The 25,422-nt window shown below is 52.2% G+C and overlaps 2 protein-coding genes across 3 annotated transcripts in view; both read left to right on the top strand.

Moving 5' to 3' along the window:
• The window catches only part of LOC117096507 (aggrecan core protein-like), a 443,073-nt gene that overhangs the window by 298,536 nt on the left and 119,115 nt on the right, over positions 1–25,422 (top strand). The gene's annotated exons all lie outside the window — the stretch shown is intronic.
• On the top strand, positions 4,256–5,490 carry MIF (macrophage migration inhibitory factor). Of its 2 annotated transcripts, XM_033234021.1 has the most exons (3): positions 4,256–4,845; positions 5,035–5,207; positions 5,311–5,490. In XM_033234021.1, the coding sequence occupies exons 1-3, from the start codon at positions 4,738–4,740 to the stop codon at positions 5,375–5,377; spliced, it is 348 nt and encodes a 115-aa protein (XP_033089912.1). In that variant the 5' UTR covers positions 4,256–4,737; the 3' UTR covers positions 5,378–5,490. The 2 variants fall into 2 exon arrangements, with proteins under 2 accessions (XP_033089912.1, XP_033089911.1); XM_033234020.1 differs by having other exon boundaries at positions 4,619–4,845; positions 5,035–5,490.

Raw genomic sequence — 25,422 nt, 5'->3', positions numbered from 1 at the left:
CCTCAACTAGCCCAAATCCCTCCCTCGGTTGTTAATTACCAGGACCTACATGTCCCAGCTTCCTAGGGCCAGGAGACAGGGCCCAGCCCATCTGGCAGGCTCGAGTTGACTGCCTGGCCGCCAGGATCCAGGCGGCGCTCACAAGGATCTGGGCTTTCACAGCCTGCAAAGGGCCGCTGTCCATTCTCTTGTATTTGCTCTCATCCTCTCCTTTCTTGGACCCTCTGAGTCTCTGGTTCCCTCTTGTTGGGACCCAGATAACTCTGTGCCTCAGCTGAATCATTTTTCCCTTCAGTTCACACATATCCACCTAGGGTCCACTACATCCAAAGGCTTCCGCCTCAGTCCTTGTCCTCAGGCTGTGCCCAGGCTTATGAGGATGGAGGTCGTCCTTACCTTGCAAAAAGAAACAGTCTCCCAGTGACAACAATGTTCAGGGATAACATCTATGGAGGGCTTTCTACATATCAGGACCATTCTGAGTGTCTTCCAAGTGTTAGCTCCTTTAATCCTGGAAAGGACCCCATGAAATTAGTACTTTTATTCCCCCTGTTGTACATATGAGAGACTGAGTAGAAGCCGGTGGCTTGTCCAGTGTCACCCAGCTAACTGGAATGGCCAGGAGTAGACCTGGTGACCATGGACCCCAGACCTTGATCACTGCACACGCTGCGTCTGGGGCCTCACCTGGTATCTGAGGTCCGTCGCACGCTGGTGCTGATCATTCAGAGTGCTCATGGGCAGTGTAGTCTAGAGTCTGTGTGCTTCCTGATCTCCTTGATCTCCATTTTATTGAGGAGGCCTTTAGGCCACCCAAGGGGTCCAGAGTGACCCAGTGGATTAGCAGTGGAGCTGAACTTGAGCCAGTGCTCTTCGAGGCTTGTGTTCTGCCCCCACTCTGGTTCATTCTGCAGGTAGCAGGGAATCATTGAAGATTCGAGAGAATCAAACACCTAGAGAGAGATGACTCTGCCCGGGGAACCCAGGCTCCTGTCTGGGTGCACACTCCAGGGCTAGATGGTGACTTCTCAGCTACTCTAGCTTTATAGGCTCATATGTGCATGTGAGCGTGTGTGTGGACACACACACACGTGCACGCATACACACATGGACACACACACACCGCTGTCTTTAGAATCAGACCATGAAAATGCTTCCTCAGAGGCCTAGGGGTGAGGAAACTGACAGGTGGGTGGTGCCTCCAGCTGGATGTGCTAGGATGGGGTGGGAGATGAGGTGACCACACGTGGGTGGCAGGGGCTCTGGGGCAGTGAACCTTCTAACTAACAGATCTGGGATGCTGCCATGAGGAGGAAGAGGGAGTTAGCAGCCATGCCTGCCAATGCCTCCTGGAGCATTTGTCCACTGGTTTGCAGATAATTATTGTGTCCCTATGGGTCCCAGGTGTATTATTTTTATTGTTCTTATAACAAATCAACACAAACTTTTAGCAGCTTCAAACAACACACATTTATTATCTCCCACTTTCTGTGGGTCAGTAGTCCAGCGTAACGTGACTAGGTCTTCTGCATCAGGACTCGCATGGCTGAAGTCAAGGTATCTGAAGGGACAAGGGAAAAATCCACTTCCAAGTTCAATCTGGTTGTGAGCAAAATTCAGTTCCTTGTGGTTGTACCATGAGGTCTCTGGTTCCCTTCATCTTCAAAGCCAGTAATGGACATCGAGTGCTTTTCTTACTTTGAATCTGGCACTCTGGCTGGAGAAAATTATCTGCTTTTAAGAGCTCATGTGATTAGATTGGGTGTACCCAGATACTCCATGCTAATCTCCCTATTAGGTCAATAATCCTAATTGCATCTGTGAAGTGCTTTTTGCCAGGTAACATAGCATACTCATAGGTTCCAGGGATTAGTGCTTGTCCTCCTCCTGCTATTCTTTAGTGGGCAGGGGGTCATCTGCCTACCACGGAGGTAAGGGGCCAGGAGGTAGGCATACAGCAATGCCCAAAAAGAGACTGTCCCCACTGGCACGGGGTTTACTGCCTAGACATGCAGTCTTAACTCAGAAATATGGAGATAGCCTTGAAGGACAGGACAGGTGCTGGGCACATGTGGGAATGCACCAAGCCAGGTGATCCAGGGGCTTTCCCAAGGAACTGAGGCTGAGTCAAGAACTGGAGGATGAGTTGGAGACAGATGAGGGAAAATGTGGGCAAGCTGGATTTCAGGACCAACCCCCAACCCTGGAGCCAGGAGCCATGGTACTGAAGGACAGTATGCCATGACTCACAGAACAAGGGAGGGTTGGGGGAGGCTCACAGGGCCTTGTGACAGTACAATCCCTAGTATCAGAGGAGACTGTTACTGGCATTTAGGCCACCTGGTGCTCAAAACACCTCTATGTCAGGTGAACGCTATTGTCATCCCCAAATTACAGATGGGGAAACTGAGCCAAATGTCCATGCTAGTAAGAGGCAAATCATATCACTTCTTTGGGTACCCTTCTAGAAAGATGAGGCTGACTGCCACTGGAAACAGCTGGGGAGGGTACAAGGAGATGACAAGTGGCTCAGAGGCTGTCCTGGCTATAAGAATTAAAGAGGAAAGAAACACGAAGGGTGGCTCAACAGTCAACAAGGACAGGTTTCTTTTAGAAAACAAACTTGAGAGGGGCTTCTAGTCGAGTTAGGTCAGAGCCACACTCTCTTACGGACTAAGGATATTTAAGGGTTTTGGAGGGGGTGCTTATCATAGGTTCCAAATGTTTCTGTGTGAGGGAAAGTTTATTGCGGGGTTGGAATGTCTCTGGTTGGAGGGGAGGCTGTCTCGGGGTTGGCATGTTTCTGGTCAGAGAGGGGTTTATCTTAGGATTGGAATGTTTCTGGTTATGCTGACATTAGCCATTAGGCTGATGTTTTGGGGCTGGATTTAGGTGGCTTTTAATTAAGGGGGAACTTAGAATGGTGGTGTTTGTTCAAGGTGGCAATGCTCCTGCTCCGTCACTGGCCAGGTAAGGCAACCCTTTGTTACGATAACAACCTGAGATTGACAGGGGCTCACTTCCAGGGGGCGCTCAGGTGCTTGCTGGCGAGGCTGCACCTTGTCATTCAGGTTCACAGGGAACAGGTCAACCAAGCCCTGGCTCTTCAGTCTTCTGCCTGGAGTGACTTATGTAATTCTGTTCAGCTTTCATTGGGCACAGGGAGTCATAGCTAAATCTGCTGCCTGGGGCTGGGAAACAGACTCCTCCCTTGAGGAGCAGCAGTCCACCATAGGGAAGTCACAGTGGTCCAGGCCAAAGGCGAGGCAGCTAGTGCAGACTAGGCAGTAGTGCGGGGAATGGAGAGAAGTGGGAATAAAGGGATAGTGAAAGGAGGCACATTTCACTGGCAGGTGATCAGGTGTAGGAGGACAAGCCATATATCTGGACTTTACAGAGCAGTGGACACTCAGTCAGCTGCTGTCAGCGCCTGGGGCTTAGGGGAGTGCCCCTGGCTGGAGACATGGCATGGAGTGCCGTCATTTAGGGAGCCCTGGACACAGGTAAGAGAAGGTGTGACAGCAGGAGGGAAAGAGTCTGGGGCCCAGCTGCAGGAACCAACACCCATAGGCTATTTGTATAAATGGGCCATGGGGCCTCCCAACTGGAGGCTGGCTGGTGCCACGAGGGTCCCACAGGCATGGGTGTCCTTACTATATCACATGGCCTTCACCGAGACTGGTATATGGATTGCACCTATCAGAGACCAAGGACAGGACCTCCCTGGAAATCTGAGGACCTGGCCTGTGATCCACTTGCCGCCTTGTCCTCTTCCTGCTGTCATGGCTTATCTTCTTTCACCCATTCATTCATTCATTCATTCAGCAGTATTAAGTCAATGTCTCTTGTATGCTTGGCACCTGCTAGATGGTCCCTGAGTTTACCATTAATGGAAAAGACAGTTAAGAAATTCAGCAAGTGCTCTATGAGAGGTCATACACGGTGGACCTGACTAGGGTGTGGCTTCCCTGAGGAGCTGAAGTTGCCCAGAGGCCCAGAGAAGTGGAGCTGCGCACGTTTGAACCACTGAACCTGGTCTCGACCTCACCTCCTTCCCTTTGGTGCCTCCCAGCATCCTATCCTCTTTAAAGAGCAGGGGTTCAGGGAAGTTCCCTGGATGGTGATTCGCAGGGGCAGCTCCCCTCTCACCTGCCGCAATGACTACCCCTCCCCATCTCAAACACACAAGCTAACGCGTGCGGGGACTGGAGCCCTTGGGGACGCGAGGCCCAAAGACTCAGGACGTACAGGGGCTCAGTGCGTGCAGTGGAATCGACTGGGCTTCACCTCTGGAAGGGCCAGGGGCCATCTTCCGGGTTCACCACCGCATCCCCACTGCCGGCACAGCGCCTCCTGGCGACTAACATCGGTGACTTAGTGAAAGGACTAAGAAAGACCCGAAGCGAGGCCGGGACAGGAAGATTTCTAGCGGCCACGTGGAGAACGGTTTGGAACAGTGCGCCGGGCTTAGCGGCGGTTGCTGGAGGAACGGGCAGAGTCGCCCAGGGTCCTGCCCTGCGGGCAGGCGGTGACGTCCCCACTGGAGGCGGAGGCAGGCGGTGACGTCCCCACTGGAGGCGGAGCCGCAGCCTCGCGGGGGCGGGGCCTGGCGCCCGCGGTGGCGTCACAAAAGGTGGGGCCTCAGTAGAGTGTCCGAGAAGTCAGGCACGTAGCTCAGCGGCGGCCGCGTCGCGTGCGTTTGTGCTTCTGCGCGGGTGTCCGGGTTCTTCTGTCATCATGCCGATGTTCATCGTAAACACCAACGTGCCCCGCGCCTCCGTGCCGGACGGGTTCCTCTCCGAGCTCACCCAGCAGCTGGCGCAGGCCACCGGCAAGCCCCCCCAGGTTTGCCGGGAGGGGACAGGAAGAGGGGCTGCCGGCCGGACGAGGGGGTCCCGCGCTGGAAGCTGGGGAGGCGACTCCCGAACGGAGCTGGGGGGACGGAGCGGGGGCAGGACGGTGGCTCGGGCCCGAAGTGGACGCTTGGGGCTCGGCGAGGTCGCTGGGGCGGGCTGACCGCGCCCCTTTTTGCAGTACATCGCGGTGCACGTGGTCCCGGACCAGCTCATGGCCTTCGGAGGCTCCAGCGAGCCTTGCGCGCTCTGCAGCCTGCACAGTATCGGCAAGATCGGCGGCGCGCAGAACCGCTCCTACAGCAAGCTGCTGTGCGGCCTGCTGGCCGAGCGCCTGCGCATCAGCCCGGACAGGTACGCGGAGGCGCGGAGGCGCGGAGGGGCGGGGGAGGGGCGGCGGCGCGCGGCCAGGCCGGGGACTGAGCCGCCCGCTGAGTCCAGCCTCCTCCCCGCGCAGGGTCTACATCAACTATTACGACATGAACGCAGCCAACGTGGGCTGGAACAACTCCACCTTCGCCTAAGAGCCGCAGGGCCCCACGCGGTCTGCGCTGGCTGGAGCCGGGAACCCGGCGCACGCAGTGTTCTAGGCTCGCCCACCCGAACCTTCTGGAGAAATAAAACGGTTTAGAGACTAGGAGTGCCTCGGTGTTCCTTGGTTTGCGGGAGGAATTGGTGCAGAGCCGGGACATTGGGGAGTGAGGCCAGGAACGGTGTTGGGGGCGGGGGTCAGGGCCGGGTAGCTCCCCTCGGAACCTGTTCGGGAGCCCTTTTGTCCAGCCTTTCCCTCCTACGCTCCCAACAGAGAAGCCCCAGTGTCTTTACATTCTGTGGCCTATGAAGGGATGAGGAGAAGTTGGCACCGTGCCCTGGGCTGCAGCCTCGGGATCTAAGGCGCTTTGCCCACCCGAATCTGTTTTACCTAGGGCCACCACGTGGGGTGCTTGAGGTGAGCCCACTACGGAAGAGGGGGAGGAGGAGTTGGAGTTGAGAGTCCGAGTTCTAGGCCTAGACCTTTCTCTCAGCCCCACCTTCCCCAGCCTTCTTGATGGCCAGAGGATAGCCAGAAGACAAAGATCCCACCCAGAGCCACTCACTGCCATCTGCTTTGTTAGGTGACTTAAGTAGAGTTTTCAGCGGGTGGGTGGGGGAGGTGCTGAGTTCTTGGTTTTACGGCTCCGTCCACCCTGAGCCCTACGCCTGGGATGCTCCCTTCAGCCACCCAAGCCCCCGCCACAACAGTTCCCTGAGGAAATTGGGCATGGGGTTTCCACTGGGACCGTTCGTGTTCTGTGGTGCCACAGACATGTCTGTAAAGCCTTCAGTTATGTTTGGGCGCGGTGGCACACGCCTGTGATCCCGGCACTTTGGAAGGTTGAGGTGAGTGGAGTGTGACTCCTCTGCTTCTCTTAGTCTCCAGCCAGGTCTCCTCCCCAGTCCCGTGTTCACTCGCTCATCCCGCCCAGCACCGGACAGCAAGATCTCCTTCCAGAAGAGCAGTGGGGCGGGGTGGGGTGAAGATTAGAAAGAGGAAGGAGAATAGAAGCTCCAGGGAGCCTGGAAGGGTGGCACCCATCTTGGGATGGGGCACCCCTTCCATAAAGGTCTCTGAAGCAAGGACCTTCGTAGCTTACTGGCTGCCAGCGGAGGGTCCCAGTGTCACTCCAGTCTCATTGTTAACTCAGTGACAGGGTGGTGGAACCCCTTGTCTGCCTCCCAGCTGGGGAGGCATGGGGGGCATGGCATGGCTCCAGCTGTAGCCGAAGGTCCCAGTCCTCTCAGCCTGGCTTTCGGGCTTGAGGTTTCCTTCTTGGATTCGAGTACCTGCGGTGTAACAGGCACCCTCCTTGGCCCTGGCCTTTGTCACATCCCCTCAGCTCCTGGGTGCCCCCAGGCCCAGCTTCCCAAGGCCTGAGGCAGAGCTTTGCCCAGGACCTCCAGTTCCCCCCACAACAAGCTCCTTCTGCCTGGGGCCCCACACCCCACTAAGCCCTGGCTGGCCCCCTGGCCCCCACCCCACCTCAGCAGTCTTCACTCTCAGCTGTGCCACGGATGGGGAGAGCAGGGGCGCAGGGCTCCATGAGCATCTAATTCAACTCCCTCATTTCACAGATGAGGACACTGACCCCAGGATCCAGGGCATGGCAGTACACTCAATGCCATGCCCCCTGCAAGGGCCCTGTGGTCTCACATGAGCAAGTTGGACTCTTGAGGGCTGAGGAGGTGGGCAGGGCAGGCTGGGCACCTGCTGTGTGAGGGCAGGAGGGTTCATGGGAGAGCCGCCCTCCAAAAACAGGTGAGTGTCTGAGGTTCTGTGGCCCCCTGGGAGCATCCACAAGGTCATGGCTCCTTGGACTGCAGGAACAAAGCGGGTGTCTGTGGGTCGGGACCTATCCACTCATCCTGCTGAAAGTGCTCCTAAGTCCCCTGGGACTAACAACTGGCCTGCCTGCTGAGGCGGGTGGCTGCTACATCCTACCTTCGAGCCATACCTGCCCCGGTCGACCCTCATCCCATGGCCAGCTCCATTTCCTCCAAAGCACAGGCTCCACTGCCTGCCAGGTGGTGGGTCTCTTCCTCAAACCCCCGTTTGACTGCCCCACAACCTGCAGGGTCAGCCTTGCAAATGCATTTCCAAGTCACACCACAAACCTCGAGGTACAGGACAGACAGGTGTGGGGCCCATCATGCTGCCTGTTCTGCATCACTCTGGTGGTACCATGTCATCTGCTGAGAAAGACTCCTGGCCTACAGGGTGACCCTCACTCTCCTCAGGGCCACTGTTTGCAACAGACGGACCTCATTTTATAGGTTCAAGGCCTGTCCCCCATGTGTCCACTATAAGCCTCACACACACCATTCTTCTGGGATACCCTCCCTGAGGCCACCTGGTCATCGCCCACAGGCCCCTTTGCTTCAGCCCCGGTCCTGTTAGCCGAGGTTTCCCTTTCTGGGTGTGTCTCCTGCACATAGCTCCACCCAGTTCTGTCATCCGTTGGGCTTGTGGCCCCAGAGGCCCCCTCGGTACTTGTCCATTCTGGAGCGTCCAGCAATGTAGGCTTTTCCCAAGACTTCCCACCCTGCATGGCTCCCACCCTCATCCCCTCCAGGAACGGCTTTGTTGCAGAGACTCCCTCCCCACCATCCCTCACTGCCAGCCTCCATTCAGACCCCACTCCCTTCTGGGAGCTCGATTCCAGCAAGATCAGGATCAAGCCCCCACTCTGCTCCTTCTCCCGGCCTCAGTTTTCCCCATCTGTGAAATGAAGGGATTCATCAGAAGTCCTTCCCACATAATCATGTCGGCACGACAGGGACATCTTACATCATCAGAGGCACGATGAATCCAAGGAACGCCATGGGAGGGGAGGAGAGAGCAGGTGGCCTGTGCCTGCACTCAGGTCTTGATAAATTGTGAAATCTCTCCCTTACCCCTTCCTCAGAGGGCACTATTGTTCCTGATGTGCCAGCCTTGATGGCAGTGGATAGGGAGGCAGGGACAGAGACAATGAGGAAGTGTGGTCAGGTATCTCCTTAGAAGTCTCCAGGTAGGGCCGGGCGCGGTGGCTCAAGCCTGTAATCCCAGCATTTTGGGAGGCCGAGACGGGCGGATCACGAGGTCAGGAGATCGAGACCATCCTAGCTAACATGGTGAAACCCCGTCTCTACTAAAAATACAAAAAACTAGCCGGGCGAGGTGGCGGGCGCCTGTGGTCCCAGCTACTCGGGAGGCTGAGGCAGGAGAATGGCGTAAACCCGGGAGGCGGAGCTTGCAGTGAGCTGAGATCCGGCCACTGCACTCCAGACCGGGCGACAGAGCAAGACTCCGTCTCAAAAAAAAAAAAAAAAAAAAAGAAGTCTCCAGGTGGAGCTGGGAAGTGCTAGGAGGCCAGTGAGGCCAGTCTGTGCAGCAAGGCAAGCTGGAGCGGTACCCTGCTGGGATGCAACTGCAATGCATTCACTGGGAACTGCTCCCCCACCAGCCCCACACTGAAGGGCCGGCTCGACCACTCACAGGAACTGGCAGGGCAGGCAATGAGATAACCCTACAACCTCTAACGCAGTAGATAAGATTAATGGAGGGCCAACCCTCATATCAGAGTGGTTTTTCAGTTACCTGGACAAGTACTGAGGGAGGGGCTCCTGGGGCCACCAGCCCAAAGACCACAGAACTGGGTGGAGCTCTCTCTCTGCAGGAGACACACACAGAGATCAGCTGATCCCTGGAACTTGGGAGATTTCCAGGATTTCTGGGCCACCGACACTGTGTTCCTATAAAGCCCTCTTTGGCCATCTCAGTTCCTTTCCAGGCTGAGCAGTGAAAGCCAAGTCTTAGCTCTCCAGGCCTGGGCCTCCCTGAGTAATTTCCAGAACAATGTGGGGGACAATGTCAACCCACCAGCCAACTGCCCAGATTTTCCCTCCTGGTGAGTGAGGCCAAGCCACTTCATTTCTGTGTTTGAAGCCCATGTAAAAGAGACAGAGATTGTCAGTTTCAGAAACTGACTCTGTCCCTTCAGTCCTGGAACCTCAGGCCTCATCTGGTGACCATGGGGTCTCAACTCACAGTTTAGCTCTCAAAACAGCCAGATAGAGCACGGAATTGAAAGGCTACAAATGAGAAGCTTCATCCCCCATGTCGTCCCCCCCGCCCCAGGGACTTGGCTTCTTGCGTACCTAGCTCTCTTCTCAGTTTAACAGGTAAGAGATTTACATAGCTCAAATGCAAAGCGTGCCAAGCGGCTCCAGAGAGAAGGCTCCCTCCTGTTGCCTTCCTCCACAGGGTAGTCCTCTCCAATTCACCAGATCACCGCATCCAGACAAGGAGACACTGGATGTCTCGGTCATCATGGTTGCTTTCTTACCCCTCCCTAATTCCCTGGGCTGCAGCCTCAGGATCTAAGGCGCTCTGCCTACCCGAATCTGTTCTACCTAGGGCCACCACGTGGGGTGCTTGAGATGAGCCCACTACGGAAGACGGGGAGGAGGAGTTGGAGTTGAGAGTCCGAGGTCTTCTAGGCCTAGACCTTTCTCTCAGCCTCACCTTCCCCAGCCTTCTTGATGGCCAGAGGATAGCCAGAAGACAAAGATCCCACCCAGAGCCACTCACTGCCATCTGCTTTGTTAGGTGACTTAAGTAGAGTTTTCAGCGGGTGGGTGGGGGAGGTGCTGAGTTCTTGGTTTTACGGCTCCGTCCACCCTGAGCCCTACGCCTGGGATGCTCCCTTCAGCCACCCAAGCCCCCGCCACAACAGTTCCCTGAGGAAATTGGGCATGGGGTTTCCACTGGGACCGTTCGTGTTCTGTGGTGCCACAGACATGTCTGTAAAGCCTTCAGTTATGTTTGGGCGCGGTGGCACACGCCTGTGATCCCGGCACTTTGGAAGGTCGAGGTGAGTGGAGTGTGACTCCTCTGCTTCTCTTAGTCTCCAGCCAGGTCTCCTCCCCAGTCCCGTGTTCACTCGCTCATCCCGCCCAGCACCGGACAGCAAGATCTCCTTCCAGAAGAGCAGTGGGGTGGGGTGGGGTGAAGATTAGAAAGAGGAAGGAGAATAGAAGCTCCACGGAGCCTGGAAGGATGGCACCCATCTTGGGATGGGGCACCCCTTCCTAAAGGTCTCTGAAGCAAGGACCTTCGTAGCTTACTGGCTGCCAGCGGAGGGTCCCAGTGTCACTCCAGTCTCATTGTTAACTCAGTGACAGGGTGGTGGAACCCCTTGTCTGCCTCCCAGCTGGGGAGGCATGGGGGCATGGCATGGCTCCAGCTGTAGCCGAAGGTCCCAGTCCTCTCAGCCTGGCTTTCGGGCTTGAGGTTTCCTTCTTGGATCCGAGTACCTGCCGTGTAACAGGCACCCTCCTTGGCCCTGGCCTTTGTCACATCCCCTCAGCTCCTGGGTGCCCCCAGCCCCAGCCTCCCAAGGCCTGAGGCAGAGCTTTGCCCAGGACCCCCAGGTTCCCCCACAACAAGCTCCTTCTGCCTGGGGCCCCACACCCCACTAAGCCCTGGCTGGCCCCCTGGCCCCCACCCCACCTCAGCAGTCTTCACTCTCAGCTGTGCCACGGATGGGGAGAGCAGGGGCGCAGGGCTCCATGAGCATCTAATTCAACTCCCTCATTTCACAGATGAGGACACTGACCCCAGGATCCAGGGCATGGCAGTACACTCAATGCCATGCCCCCTGCAAGGGCCCTGTGGTCTCACATGAGCAAGTTGGACTCTTGAGGGCTGAGGAGGTGGGCAGGGCAGGCTGGGCACCTGCTGTGTGAGGGCAGGAGGGTTCATGGGAGAGCCGCCCTCCAAAAACAGGTGAGTGTCTGAGGTTCTGTGGCCCCCTGGGAGCATCCACAAGGTCATGGCTCCTTGGACTGCAGGAACAAAGCGGGTGTCTGTGGGTCGGGGACCTATCCACTCATCCTGCTGAAAGTGCTCCTAAGTCCCCTGGGACTAACAACTGGCCTGCCTGCTGAGGCGGGTGGCTGCTACATCCTACCTTCGAGCCATACCTGCCCCGTCGACCCTCATCCCATGGCCAGCTCCATTTCCTCCAAAGCACAGGCTCCACTGCCTGCCAGGTGGTGGGTCTCTTCCTCAAACCCCCGTTTGACTGCCCCACAACCTGCAGGGTCAGCCTTGCAAATGCATTTCCAAGTCACACCACAAACCTCGAGGTACAGGACAGACAGGTGTGGGGCCCATCATGCTGCCTGTTCTGCATCACTCTGGTGGTACCATGTCATCTGCTGAGAAAGACTCCTGGCCTACAGGGTGACCCTCACTCTCCTCAGGGCCACTGTTTGCAACAGACGGACCTCATTTTATAGGTTCAAGGCCTGTCCCCCATGTGTCCACTATAAGCCTCACACACACCATTCTTCCGGGATACCCTCCCTGAGGCCACCTGGTCATCGCCCACAGGCCCCTTTGCTTCAGCCCCGGTCCTGTTAGCCGAGGTTTCCCTTTCTGGGTGTGTCTCCTGCACATAGCTCCACCCAGTTCTGTCATCCGTTGGGCTTGTGGCCCCAGAGGCCCCCTCGGTACTTGTCCATTCTGGAGCGTCCAGCAATGTAGGCTTTTCCCAAGACTTCCCACCCTGCATGGCTCCCACCTCATCCCCTCCAGGAACGGCTTTGTTGCAGAGACTCCCTCCCCACCACCCCTCACTGCCAGCCTCCATTCAGACCCCACTCCCTTCTGGGAGCTCGATTCCAGCAAGATCAGGATCAAGCCCCCACTCTGCTCCTTCTCCCGGCCTCAGTTTTCCCCATCTGTGAAATGAAGGGATTCATCAGAAGTCCTTCCCACATAATCATGTCGGCACGACAGGGACATCTTACATCATCAGAGGCACGATGAATCCAAGGAACGCCATGGGAGGGGAGGAGAGAGCAGGTGGCCTGTGCCTGCACTCAGGTCTTGATAAATTGTGAAATCTCTCCCTTACCCCTTCCTCAGAGGGCACTATTGTTCCTGATGTGCCAGCCTTGATGGCAGTGGATAGGGAGGCAGGGACAGAGACAATGAGGAAGTGTGGTCAGGTGTCTCCTTAGAAGTCTCCAGGTGGAGCTGGGAAGTGCTAGGAGGCCAGTGAGGCCAGTCTGTGCAGCAAGGCAAGCTGGAGCGGTACCCTGCTGGGATGCAACTGCAATGCATTCACTGGGAACTGCTCCCCCACCAGCCCCACACTGAAGGGCCGGCTCGACCACTCACAGGAACTGGCAGGGCAGGCAATGAGATAACCCTACAACCTCTAACGCAGTAGATAAGATTAATGGAGGGCCAACCCTCATATCAGAGTGGTTTTTCAGTTACCTGGACAAGTACTGAGGGAGGGGCCCCTGGGGCCACCAGCCCAAAGACCACAGAACTGGGTGGAGCTCTCTCTCTGCAGGAGACACACACAGAGATCAGCTGATCCCTGGAACTTGGAAGATTTCCAGGATTTCTGGGCCACCGACACTGTGTTCCTATAAAGCCCTCTTTGGCCATCTCCGTTCCTTTCCAGGCTGAGCAGTGAAAGCCAAGTCTTAGCTCTCCAGGCCTGGGCCTCCCTGAGTAATTTCCAGGACAATGTGGGGGACAACGTCAACCCACCAGCCTACTGCCCAGATTTTCCCTCCTGGTGAGTGAGGCCAAGCCACTTCATTTCTGTGTTTGAAGCCCATGTAAAAGAGACAGAGATTGTCAGTTTCAGAAACTCACTCTGTCCCTTCAGTCCTGGAACCTCAGGCCTCATCTGGTGACCATGGGGTCTCAACTCACAGTTTAGCTCTCAAAACAGCCAGATAGAGCACGGAATTGAAAGGCTACAAATGAGAAGCTTCATCCCCATGTCGTCCCCCCCGCCCCAGGGACTTGGCTTCTTGCGTACCTAGCTCTCTTCTCAGTTTAACAGGTAAGAGATTTACATAGCTCAAATGCAAAGCGTGCCAAGCGGCTCCAGAGAGAAGGCTCCCTCCTGTTGCCTTCCTCCACAGGGTAATCCTCTCCAATTCACCAGATCACCGCATCCAGACAAGGAGACGCTGGATGTCTCGGTCATCATGGTTGCTTTCTTACCCCTCCCTAATTCTTTCCCAAACATAGCTACATCCCTTCCACTGTTACATAATCCTCCAATTTTAGTCGGTCAGGGAAATGGATTCAAGACTTATCTCCCATTCTCCTTGACTGCAGCACCCACATAAAGCCCTTCTTCCTGGCAGTGATTGGCTGTGCAGCCAGCAATGGGACCTAGATGAAACCCCTGGTGTTTCGGTAACACATTCAGACTGCGGAACAGATTAACCCTGGCTCTCTAGAATTTGTTTTCTGAAGAAGAAACAAAGCAGTAATGTCTTATAAAAAGACATGAGTAACCCTAAGCTTGTAAACCCCATCCATCTCTAGGGCACCCCATCTCACAGCAAAGCATGAGTGACAGCTGTGTGCTGAGAAGAATCTGAAAAGTAGCCATGCTTCCAAGAATGTCTCCCTCATAACATGATGGGATGAGTCCTTAGTGAATTGCCAACCAAAACAAAAAACACAGTTGCTAAAAAAGAAGGTTCCTCCTTTAGAATTCTTGTACTATCATATCAAAATGCTGAGAAGGAGCATCTCTTAATTGACAGTAAGGCCGGGCGCGGTGGCTCAAGCCTGTAATCCCAGCACTTTGGGAGGCCGAGGCGGGTGGATCACGAGGTCAGGAGATCGAGACCCTCCTGGCTAACACGGTGAAACCCCGTCTCTACTAAAAACACACACAAAAAAAATAGCCGGGCGCGGTGGCAGGCGCCTGTAGTCCCAGCTACTCGGAGGCTGAGGCGGGAGAATGGCGGGAACCCGGGAGGCGGAGCTTGCAGTGAGCCGAGATCGCGCCACTGCACTCCAGCCTGGGCGACAGAGCAAGACTCCGTCTCAAAAAAAAAAAAAAAAAAAAGACAGTAAGGATGCTGATGACTATTAGTGAATAAAAAGCCAGAAGAAGACATGAAGGACAAGAACTTATACCATTTAACATTTCGGCCAGGTCAAGTAACTACAATACCCTATATACAAGACAAACAAGACAAAGTATATTTAGAATACGTGCGATGAGTATTAATGCAGAAATGGACATTTCTCAGAATAAGATACGACTTTACAGATACCATACAGAGAATATGATTTCATGCAGATGGAGAAGATGTGGGGATTGTAGGGGAGCAATAGAAAATAAATTTCCTGGTTGGGTGCAGTAGCTCACGTCTGTAATCCCAGCACTTTGGGATGCCAAGGCCAGGAGTTCAAGACCAGCCTGAGCAACATAGTGAGACCCTGGTCGATATAAAATATTTTTTAAAAAGTTTTCTGTACCTAGAAACAAATCCAAGATGTACTCTACAGAGAATGTTTACAGAGAAAACTAACACCCTGAAGGTTATTGGGGAACTAAATAAATGAAGAGACTGACCATGTCTCTGCGTTGGGAACAGGACCCCCAAAATCTGGCCATAAACTGGCCCCAAAACTGGCCATAAACAAAATCTCTGCAGCACACTGTGACATGTTCATGATGGTCATAATGCCCATGCTGGAAGGTTATGGGTTTACTGGAATGAGGGCAAGGAACACCTGGCCCACCCAGGGCAGAAAACTGCTTAAAGGCGTTCTTAAACTACAAACAATAGCATGTGCGATCTGTGCCTTAAGGATATGCTCCTGCTGCAGATAACTGGCCCAACCCATCCCTTTATTTCGGCCCATCCCTTCATTTCCCATAAGGGATACTTTTAGTTAATCCAATATCTATAGAAACAATGCTAATTAATGATTGGCTTGCTGTTAATAAATACGTGGGTAAATCTCTGTTTGGGGCTCTCAGCTCTGAAGGCTGTGAGACCCCTGATTTCCCACTTCACACCTCTATATTTCTCTGTGTGTGTGTCTTTAATTCCTCTAGTGGCCGCTGGATTAGGGTCTCCCCTACCGACCGAGGTGGTCTTGGCATCTCTGTACTGGAGGCAATATTGTGCTGGTAACCGTTCTGTCTGGTTGATGATTCAGCACAGTCCCAATTGAAATTCCAACAGATTTTTCTGTGGAAATTGACAACCTAATTCTAACACTTATATGAGACTCTAAATGACCAAGAAGAGTCAAAACATTTTCTTGAAGGAGGCAAGGTGTGAGGACTTGCTTTCTCAATATCAAGACACATTATCAAGTTACACAATTAAGGCAAAGTGGAATCAGAACATAGCAGACAACAGACAAATGGAAAAAAGAGTAATCCAGAAACAGACCTCTCCACACACACGGACACAATATCATACTGGGGGAGCATTGAAATTCCCGTGAAAAGAAGAACTCATTCAACTAGGGGTGCTGGGCAGCTGGCTACCATGTAAGAAGAAAGATCAAACTGGACTCCTATTTAACTCCCACACAAAAGTCAGTTCTACATAGATTAGAGCCATAAAGAAAAGGCCACAAAGATCTTAAAAGATGATGTAGAAGAATATCATCTTTATGATTTAAGTAAGATAAAATGAGTACATACAATAAGGAAAGATTGACACACTGATGTTAGTAAGACACCGTAAGAATAAAAGACATGGTACAGTTTCTGCAAATGGTCTTAATGCAAGTGAGCCCCCCAACTGGGGCTCAGCCTGAGAGTGTTCTTGGCTTTGCACAGGAAATAATTTGTGACCCAACAGAAAAAAATGAAAGCAAAGCAAGTTTATTAGAGCACCAGAGTACAGAAAAGTGGGTTTCCATCCCACTACTGGGTATATACCCAAAGGATTATAAATTACTCTACTACAAAGACACATGCACACGTATGTTTATTGTGGCACTATTCACAATAGCAAAGACTTGGAATCAACCCAAATGTCCATCTGTGACAGACTGGATTAAGAAAATGTGGCACATATACACCATGGAATACTATGCAGCCATCAAAAAGGATGAGTTTGCGTCCTTTGTAGGGACATGGATGCAGCTGGAAACCATCATTCTTAGCAAACTATCACAAGAAGAGAAAACCAAACACCGCATGTTCTCACTCATAGGTGGGAACTGAACAATGAGATCACTTGGACTCGGGAAGGGGAACATCACACACTGGGGCCTATCAGGGGGAGGGGGGAGGAGGGAGGGATTGCATTGGGGAGTTATACATGATATAAACGTTATGCACATGTACCCTAGAACTTAAAGTATAATAAAAAAAAAAAAAAGAAAGAAAAGTGGGTTTCATAGAGCATCCATACAGATGGATGGGGTTTAGAGGGCTACCCCACAGGCAGAGCAGCACTCCTGGACTACCAGCTATCTATATGTATAGCTACTTCTTAATTATATGCTAAATAAGGGGCAGGTTATTCATGAGTTTTCTAGAAAAGGGATCCGGAGTTCCTGGAACTGAGGGTTCCTCTCCCTTTTAAACCACATAAGATAACTTTCGGGTATTGCCATGGCATGTGTAAACTGTCATGCTGCTGGTGGGAATGTCTTTTAGCATGCATTATCACTAGCATATAATGAGCAGTGAGGGCAACCAGAGGTCACTTTTGTCGCCATCTTGGTTTCAGCTGATTTCTTCACTGCATCCTGTTCTGACCAGATTCTGTTTTGATCAGCGGGATCATGACCAAGGTCTTGACCAGTGCTTGGAAAACAAGTTCTGCTGATCTCCTACCTCAACATTACATTATTAGGAAACCCTATTAAAAAAAATGAGCAAAGGACTTTAGAAGCCACTTCACAAAACAGAATATCCAATGGAAAACTTGTTCATCCTCAGTAGAAATCAGGGAAATAAGAACCACCATGACACACCACTACCAACCCCATCGGCTGTAACTAACGTGCCCACAATCCCACTCCTCGGTGTATCTATCCTGGAGAAACTTGTATCTGGAAGCAACCCAATGTCTATCAAGAATTGAACAGATAAATTATGCTTGTTCATTCATGGAATTATTCAACAGCAGTGAAATGAACAAGCTATAGGTACAAATATCACCACAGACAAATCTCAAACACATTGAGCAAAAGCCACAAGATGCATATAATGCAGTTCCGTTTATATGAAGTTTGAAAACAAGGAGCCCCAGATTGTATTGTTCAGAGGACGATGTGTAGGTCGGAAAATTGTGAAGAAAGCCAGGAAAATGGTTTCTATCACAGTCAGGACAGCAGTCCCACCGACCAGGGGCATTTGGGAGGTGACGGGGTGCTGCAGTAATTTTCTGTTCTTACAAGTGTCTATGTATATTTATTAAACCTTATGCATTTTTCCATATCTCATATTCCTTGATACAAAAGTTAACATGCACAGTAGAAGGGAGTGAAGAGGAAGTGAAGAGCACCACCATGAGGCCGACGGTTGGGTACCGTGCCACGCAGAGGCACTGCTCAACTGCCCCATCCCTCTAAGACCTTGCCAGACACTAGCCCATATGGAGAGCTGTTCCCACTTTGTTGGCCTCTTCCCCAGCCCACCCCCAGCCTCCCTGAGCTTCCCACCACTGTTTCTCCTGGGATTGGGGGCCTTTCCTCCTCACCTCCTCGTTTCCCCATGAGGTGCTTATGTCCCTAAACAAGCACCACCTTAGCATCCCCCCGTCTAGCTCAGCCTTTTGGGGCCCTGCTTTGCTGTGTACTCCCTGCCTTCTGGCAAGTGCTGTGACCTTCACAACTGTGGCGGAGGCCCCAGGATTGGAATGGGAAGAAAGGAGTGTTTTATTTAAGCCCCCTTAAATCCAGCAGAGGCTTTGAGCTTTGAGTCCTCAAATAACCACATAAAAGTCTGAGGCTTTGGGATGCCTGGTGTGTGCACCGGGGCTTCACGGGGACCACGCTGGCTTCTGGCCTTGGCAGTTCCCCACAGTGCTTTGAAGCCACGAGCTGATCCTTATGGTTAGGGTTGGCTTTTAACTAGTGGCCCAGGCCGGAGGTTCCACCTTGCTGATATAAATAAGGTCCATGTGGGGGTATGACCTTGGCAACTCAGGACAGCGCTCTGGGGACGGTCATGGCTCAGAGCCATGTTCTCTGACTCCCCCATGGGCCTCCTATTAATCCAAACAGAGACAGTGGAGAGGAGGCTACAGAAGAGTCCCAACCTCTGAGGCATGAATGGAGGAGGGCAGGCCCAGGCTTGCTGCCTTTCCTGTGTTCTCAGCCGGGTCTGAGATCACCACTTCCAACTGCGAAGGCAGCAAGGGGCCGATGCACCCTGGTATGACTCTTGTACCACCCACAGTGGGGTTGTGCCAGATGAGCTGTCCCCAAAGCCTCCTGCCAGAACAGGGACTGGGGAGGGTCCCTCCTGAACCCACGAAGCACATCCCTAGGCCTGCTGAGTTCGTCCCCTTGTGCGGCTCAGCTTTGCTGTGGATTTGTGCCTTATGTACATTTTGTTTTTATTTGTTTTTTCTTTTTTTTTTTTTTTTGAGACGGAGTCTCGCTCTGTCGCGCAGGCTGGAGTGCAGTGGTCGGATCTCAGCTCACTGCAAGCTCCGCCTCCCGGGTTTATGCCATTCTCTCGCCTCAGCCTCCCGAGTAGCTGGGACTACAGGCGCCCGCCATCTCGCCCGGCTAATTTTTTGTATTTTTTTTTTAGTAGAGACGGGGTTTCACCGTGTTAGCCAGAATGGTCTCGATCTCCTGACCTCGTGATCCGCCCGTCTCGGCCTCCCAAAGTGCTGGGATTACAGGCTTGAGCCACCGCGCCCGGCCTATTTGTTTTTTCTTTTTGGAGACAGGGTCTCACTCTGTTGCCCATGCTACAATGCAGTGGTGCAATCAAGCTCACAGTAACCTTGAACTCCTGGGCTGAAGTCGTCTTCCCGCTTCAGCTTCTTGAGTGACTGAGACTACAGTTTTGTACCAACATGCCCAGCTAATTACATTTTTATTTTCGTAGAGACGGGATCTCACTAGGTTCCCCAGGCTGGCCTCAAGTGATCTTCCCACCTTGGCATCCCAGAATATTACAGGGATCACAGATATGAGCCACCGTGCCCAGCTATTACATACATTTTGACCCAGGAGTTGGGAGACTAAAGTTGTGGCTTTGCCCACAGAAAAGCAAGAGTGTTAATGGACAACAGCATTAAAGGGAATCAGAGCCCTTCAGAGAATATGCTATTTTCTTGGGTTGAGATAGAGAAACAATGAAATCAATGCACATCTAAAGTTAGCAAGGGCCATCCAAATGGCTTTTGCTGAGAACCGCCTGTCCCAGGGAATTGGGTTTAATTAGGAGATCCAGAAGGAACTGGAATGGTTTGAAACACACACCACAGTCTTACCCTTAGAAGGGGAGCAGTGGTGTCAGGAGGCAGGTTGGGCAGAGATGAGGGATCATAGGACCCTAGAGTGGGCCAGACCAACTTAGGGGACAGGAAAGCTCCCTGATGTGAAGGGAGGGCAGACGTTGGGAACAGATAGGGTCACCACCAGGGAACCAGGTGACCCAGAACACTCTTGAGGGGTGGCCATTCAATGCTGCAGACAGTGACTCTGTAAGAACCAGAAGCCATTCCATGAGCCAGGGCAGCCCTCAGAGGCTGTAGGGAATTTGGACAAATTAAAGGACAGAAGATCAGCATCAAACATTGAAAATATTTTGGGTACACTTGGGGAAAGTGCAGTTACTGTGGGTGGGTGCCTGGGGTTGCTCAGGTCCTAAGGGAATGCATTTTTTAAATGTAGGGATTAGGTGGCAAGGAGGGTTCAGTGGAGTCCTCCCTGAGGAGAGCACAGCCAGTCAGGAGAGAGGGGCTGACGGCAGGGAGGCTGATGGCCACGGCTACCATCTCTTGGGTGCAGCCGTGGGACTGTTTCAACAGCAATTCTTGTGGCAAACCTGGGATTGCCTGATTTTGCTTTCTGTTGCCAGGGGAGACCCCCAAGTGATAAAATCTAGAGGAATATGTCAGAAAAAGTAAATATATGGGCCGAAAGCAAAGAGAAAGTAAAAGGAGGGAAGGCACTGGAGTTGAACACAAATGACTAGCCCTGTGTGTGAAGACGGCCAGCAGCCAGCAAAACTACCATGACCCCAGCTGAGCCATGCTGGGGATACGAGCCAGCAGTCGCGTGAGGAAGCACAGATGTGGATATCTGCCCCTAGCTGCTGACAACTCCACTGCAGAAACTGTGCTGCTTAGGGCTGGGAACATCCCCAGTGGAGGACAGCCAGTGTCCTGAGAGCCAGTGGGACATAACCACTGCTCCCTGGTGCTCAGCTCAGCAACCTGCTGGGCTGCACTCCACTGACTGGGGCAGGATCTCTTAGGGCCGAAGACACCCATGCAATGGGCACACAGAGAGAAATGGAAATGATGAGATTTCACACATATGAAAAGGAAGGTGGTGTTATAAATAAGACCCAGGCAGGTGATGACTGCTTGTACAGAGACGCTCAGGGAGGAGGACAGCAGAAGTTGCTTCCTGCTCCACCACAGCGGGGTCGCCAGGGCTAATGCTAACCCTCCACCTGGTCAGCTATGCTGTGGGGTCTAGGGTTTGTCTTCCCTGTCTACTCTCTTTCCATCAGCTGCCAGGGCATTCCTGCTGGAGTACTACGGTAGCAGGAAGAGAGGGCTACATGGGGCTGGGTCCGGGATCCTGGAGACATCTCATGGCCTGCACGCTGCTCTAAGGACTTCCCTGTGGTTGGCGAGCAGGAAGCTGAGGCTATCACCATCTGCTCATTCCTAGTAACCTGAGTCTTTTAAAACTGGAGCACATGGCAGGCCAGTGAAAATGCTGAGATGTGGAGAGAAGGATCTCACTTTCTAGGAGACACCCAGCCCTCCTGTGCCCACGGGCCACTTTGCTCACTGGGTGAGCACAGAGCCTTGGAGAGGAGGTTACCACCACTGGCTCTGATGGGCCCCTGGGCTCTCTTTGAATGTTTTGGGCTTGAATCCTTTGACCTTAAGACTTTTTTTTTTTTTTTTTTTTTTCCCCTTTGGACTTTAACCTAAAAGGACAAGAGAACTTAATTTTTTGACTTGAATTTGACCCTAGGAAATTTATGAAAGACAGTTCTAAGGTTGACTTTTTATCTAGGTATCTGGCATTTTATATATTTGCAGAACCTCTGACTCCAATTTGAACTTTGAGGTTGGACCTAATTTAGGATGAGAAAGTAGGAAGAGTAGTAAAATAATTTGTAGTCTGGGGTCCAAGCTGCCCTTGGAATCAAATAGCATTGAATGATGACTCATTCCAAGTCCTAGGTGGGGGGAATCTATGCTGCCCCAGGTCTCCAGCGGGGAGTGGATAACACAGGGGCAACTGGGCTTAGCAAGTAGCAGCAATATCGCTGACCCCTGAGTTCAGGAGCAGGGGGCAGTTTCAACTCAGCTCCCCGGGTCTTCCCTTGGGATTTGGCCACTTTGCCATGTGGGTATCCTGTGGTGCCCTCTAATCTGGGGTGAAGCAGAGCAGCCTGCCCAACTTGTGAAGGTCTCTCTCCACCAACCCAGACCCCTAGGAACTCCCAACTGGCTGCTGATACCAGACTTCCTGCCTCCTTCTGGGCCCTAAAGAAGTGGTGTCCTATGTGGTCCCCACCCCACTCTGGGACTCCTCCTTTTTATCCCCAACACTGCAGTCAGCCTCGGTATCACTCCCGATTTCCACAGGCCTGTCCCAGAACCCCTTACACCTATTTTTTCTTCTGGAAATGAACCCTGAACTATCATTTTAAGTATTTTTTTTTAAAAGGACCCACTCTGTCCACATTGCAACAGGCAGAATATTCTGATAGTGGAGGCCATGGGGAGCGGGAGAGGGAAAAGGAGAGCTTACACCCACTGTCCATGCTGTGAGCCTGCGGTCCCCTGCTGCTGGGGCCTCTGCAGGGAGTTGGTGAGCCTGATCCCTGGGCCTAGAGACTGCAGTGAGACTTTGGCTTTGCAGTCCCTTGCTGAGTCAGACCCCTTGCTGATCCCTGCCTGGTGGTCTCCCAAAGCCCCCGTTGCAGCCCCTGCTGAGCATCCTCCTGCATGCAAGTTCCAACCTTGGGGGACCCTTCTCCTGGTACCCCCAGCCTCAGCTGGTTCTCTTCCCTGAAGGCCCTTGGAGGGGTAGGCTGGGCTACCCCAGCAGCAGGGAACTGGCTGCATCAGCAACTCAGTTTTCCAGGCGCCGGTTCTAGGGTACCCACATGTTGAGTTCAGTCCCTCCGATTCCCAAGCCAGGACTCTCTGATGGCATCTGCTTCGGTCAGGGTGTGGGAGGTTGGCTTGGGCAGGACTCTTCCTCCTATGGCAGGGTCAGTGTTGAGTAAAGGCCAGGGCCATTTCCCCAAATAGGCAAGGCAGGGCCCAGGCCTGGGTCCAGGGTCTCTGAATCCACATCCCCGTTTTGGATGTGGGTGATGAGCAGTTTCTGTGTAAGTGGCCTTTTACACTTTCCCAAGCAATTTCCCCAGATGTTACCTCATGTTATCCTCATGAGGACCACCCTGTGTGGTAGGAATTAGCAGCCCTGCTTTAAAGGGGAAACTGAGATAAGGTATGAGGCTTTCCTGGCAGGGCCAGCCTCTGGCACGGCAACAGGGGGACAGTGAGGATGGCCCGATCTGGGTGCCCCTCCACACTGCCCTCCCTTCCAAGCTACAGTCTTTTATTCCAATTCTTCTACTCTTTTTCTCAAGTTTCCCCTCCCCTACTGCCATGTTTTTTATGCTTGTGGACGTCTTATGTAAGAGTGTTCAATAGCTCCTCCCAACAGTCTTAGAAGGCAGTGTAAAAGTGATCAGACACGGAACCCCGAGAGTTCATTCAGGGTTCCCAAAGGCATGTATAGGATCCAACGTGTTTTTTTCTGCCTCCCACTCTGCCCCCTTTCAAGAAGTGCACCTGTGGTTCAAAGTTCAGCTTTGAGTGCCCGTGCATGTGCGGCATAGGACAGGGCAGGCTAGAGCCCTGCTAAGGGCCAGAGAATCTCATCCCGCCCAGAGGAGGGTTCTTTTAGGGGGTGGGTACAAATCTCAGAATCTCCCCACTGTATGTGTCGAGAGGCGGGTGAGGTGGGACGTGCTGGGGGGAAGAGCAAGCTGCAGCCGGTGCAGCTGCAATTATCCAGAGCAGAGGTGGCTTCACAGACAACATGAAGCTTAACCCTCAGGGGTCCTCTTTGCCTTGGGAGGAGCCCCATCAATGCTTTTGTCATGTGCCTTTGGAAAATATGTAGAAGCCATTTTTACAAGTTGGTTGCGGCCCACTGTCTCTTTTCAGTTCATATTCTCCCTCATGCATCTGTCCTGTTGGAATGGCTGTGGCTATTTTGGATGTGGCTAAGGGATAAGGTAAAATTGGGGATCATTTTGTGTGTGTTTAAGTGGGATGGATTTCTGGGCTTTGAAGTCACTTCTGTAGATACAGAAAAATTGCTATAGTTATTTTTGTGCATAAATTACTTCTGGCTGATGCAGGCGAACCCCTATATAGGGACTCAGGCCAGGAGGGTTTTTGGCTTTGCTCAGGAAAGAATTCAAGAGTGAGCTAACAGACAAAACTGAAAGCAAAGTAAGTTTATTAAATCAACACTGTACAGCAAAATGGCTGCTCCATAGAGTAGCACTCCAGGATTGCTGGCTAGCTATACTTATTCCCACTGTTAATTATATGCTAAATAAGGGGCAGCTTATTCATAAACTTTCTGGAAAAGTAATAGGAAGTTGCTGGAACCATATAAGGTAATTCCTGGGTTATTGCCATGGGATCATTTGTAAATTGTCATGGCCCTGGCGGGAGTATTTTATGCAAATGCATTATAATTCCTAATCGGAGCTGGGTTTGGCCGTTATTTGTTATTGTTATGTTCTGTTTTGATCAGCAGAGTTTTGACAGGTGCTTGGAAAAGTCCTACTCATCTCCTACCTGACAGGGACATGCCTACTGCCAAAGGAGAGACAGAATTCTCTCTCTATTCTCTCCATAGAAAATATTACAAAATCACTGTCACACGAAAATGTGATCAGAGTCTGCAGCCAAAAAATAAGGGGGGGACAGAGTATTTTAAAGGCGCAGATGTATCTGTCACTTAGTACAAATGTCAGGATGTTTTTATCCTGGAGTCTGTGGTGTTTGTCGGCTTTTCAAAATTTGTCGTTCCTTTTCTTAACCTAAATAATCACTTTAGAGAGAAAAAAAATTACTCATCAGTGTTGATGATGCCCTGGTTTTCTGTTCAGCTTTGTTTTCCAATCAACTCTTCACCCAAGACTCAATCCTCCACCCTCCAACTCTTCGCTCAAGACTCAATCCTCCCCTCCCAGTGCTTACTGATCAGCCTCTTATCAGTTATTAACGGGACCTCAAACATTCTCTATGGCTCTGTTCTCATGCCATGCAATCTGCTAATCTCTAAGAACTGAAGACCCCACTTAATGCATTTAAAGTATAATGTGACCCAATCGCTTCTTTTTTTTTTTTTTTTTTTTTTTTTTTTTTTTTTGTTGAGACGGAGTCTCGCTGTGTCGCCCAGGCTGGAGTGCAGTGGCTGGATCTCAGCTCACTGCAAGCTCTGCCTCCCGGGTTCACGCCATTCTCCTGCCTCAGCCTCCCGAGTAGCTGGGATTACAGGCGCCCGCCACCTTGCCTGGCTAGTTTTTTGTATTTTTTTGTAGAGACGGGGTTTCACCGTGTTAGCCAGGATGGTCTTGATCTCCTGACCTCGTGATCCGCCCGTCTCGGCCTCCCAAAGTGCTGGGATTACAGGCTTGAGCCACCGTGCCTGGCCTGACCCAATCGTTTCTTTATCCTAAGCTTATTGATTCCTATAAGAATCATCATCCTCAAGTTGCACATGAGGAAACTGAGGCCAAAGCCAATGCTAAGGCTGATGGAAGTGACAGATGATGAAGATGACACAGCATGATATGAGGGATGAGGTCAAGGCTATTGATGAGGTCAAGACAGCTGCTGTGCTTTGTCCCAAGGCCATTCCAGTTGGTGACAAAATAACTAACAGATTCCTGACCAGGGCTTCTCCCTCAGAGCAGCTGCCTCCTACTGGAGCCAGAAATGCCTTGGTTTATACAGTTTCACTCATAGGCTGTCTTAGCTCTAT

Source organism: Trachypithecus francoisi, unplaced genomic scaffold (genome assembly GCF_009764315.1).
Source record: "Trachypithecus francoisi isolate TF-2019V2 unplaced genomic scaffold, Tfra_2.0 Lachesis_group14, whole genome shotgun sequence".
Classification (NCBI taxonomy): Eukaryota; Metazoa; Chordata; class Mammalia; order Primates; family Cercopithecidae; genus Trachypithecus; species Trachypithecus francoisi.
The sequence above is the reverse complement of the archived record's forward strand: the minus strand, read 5'-3'. Positions and strand labels throughout refer to the sequence as shown.

Coding starts and splice junctions, on each gene's coding strand:
- MIF (XM_033234020.1), top strand. CDS start 4,738: ATGCCGATGTTCATCGTAAACACCAACGTGCCCCGCGCCTCCGTGCCG. Junction 4,846..5,034: donor CCACCGGCAAGCCCCCCCAG/GTTTGCCGGGAG, acceptor CCCTTTTTGCAG/TACATCGCGGTGCACGTGGT.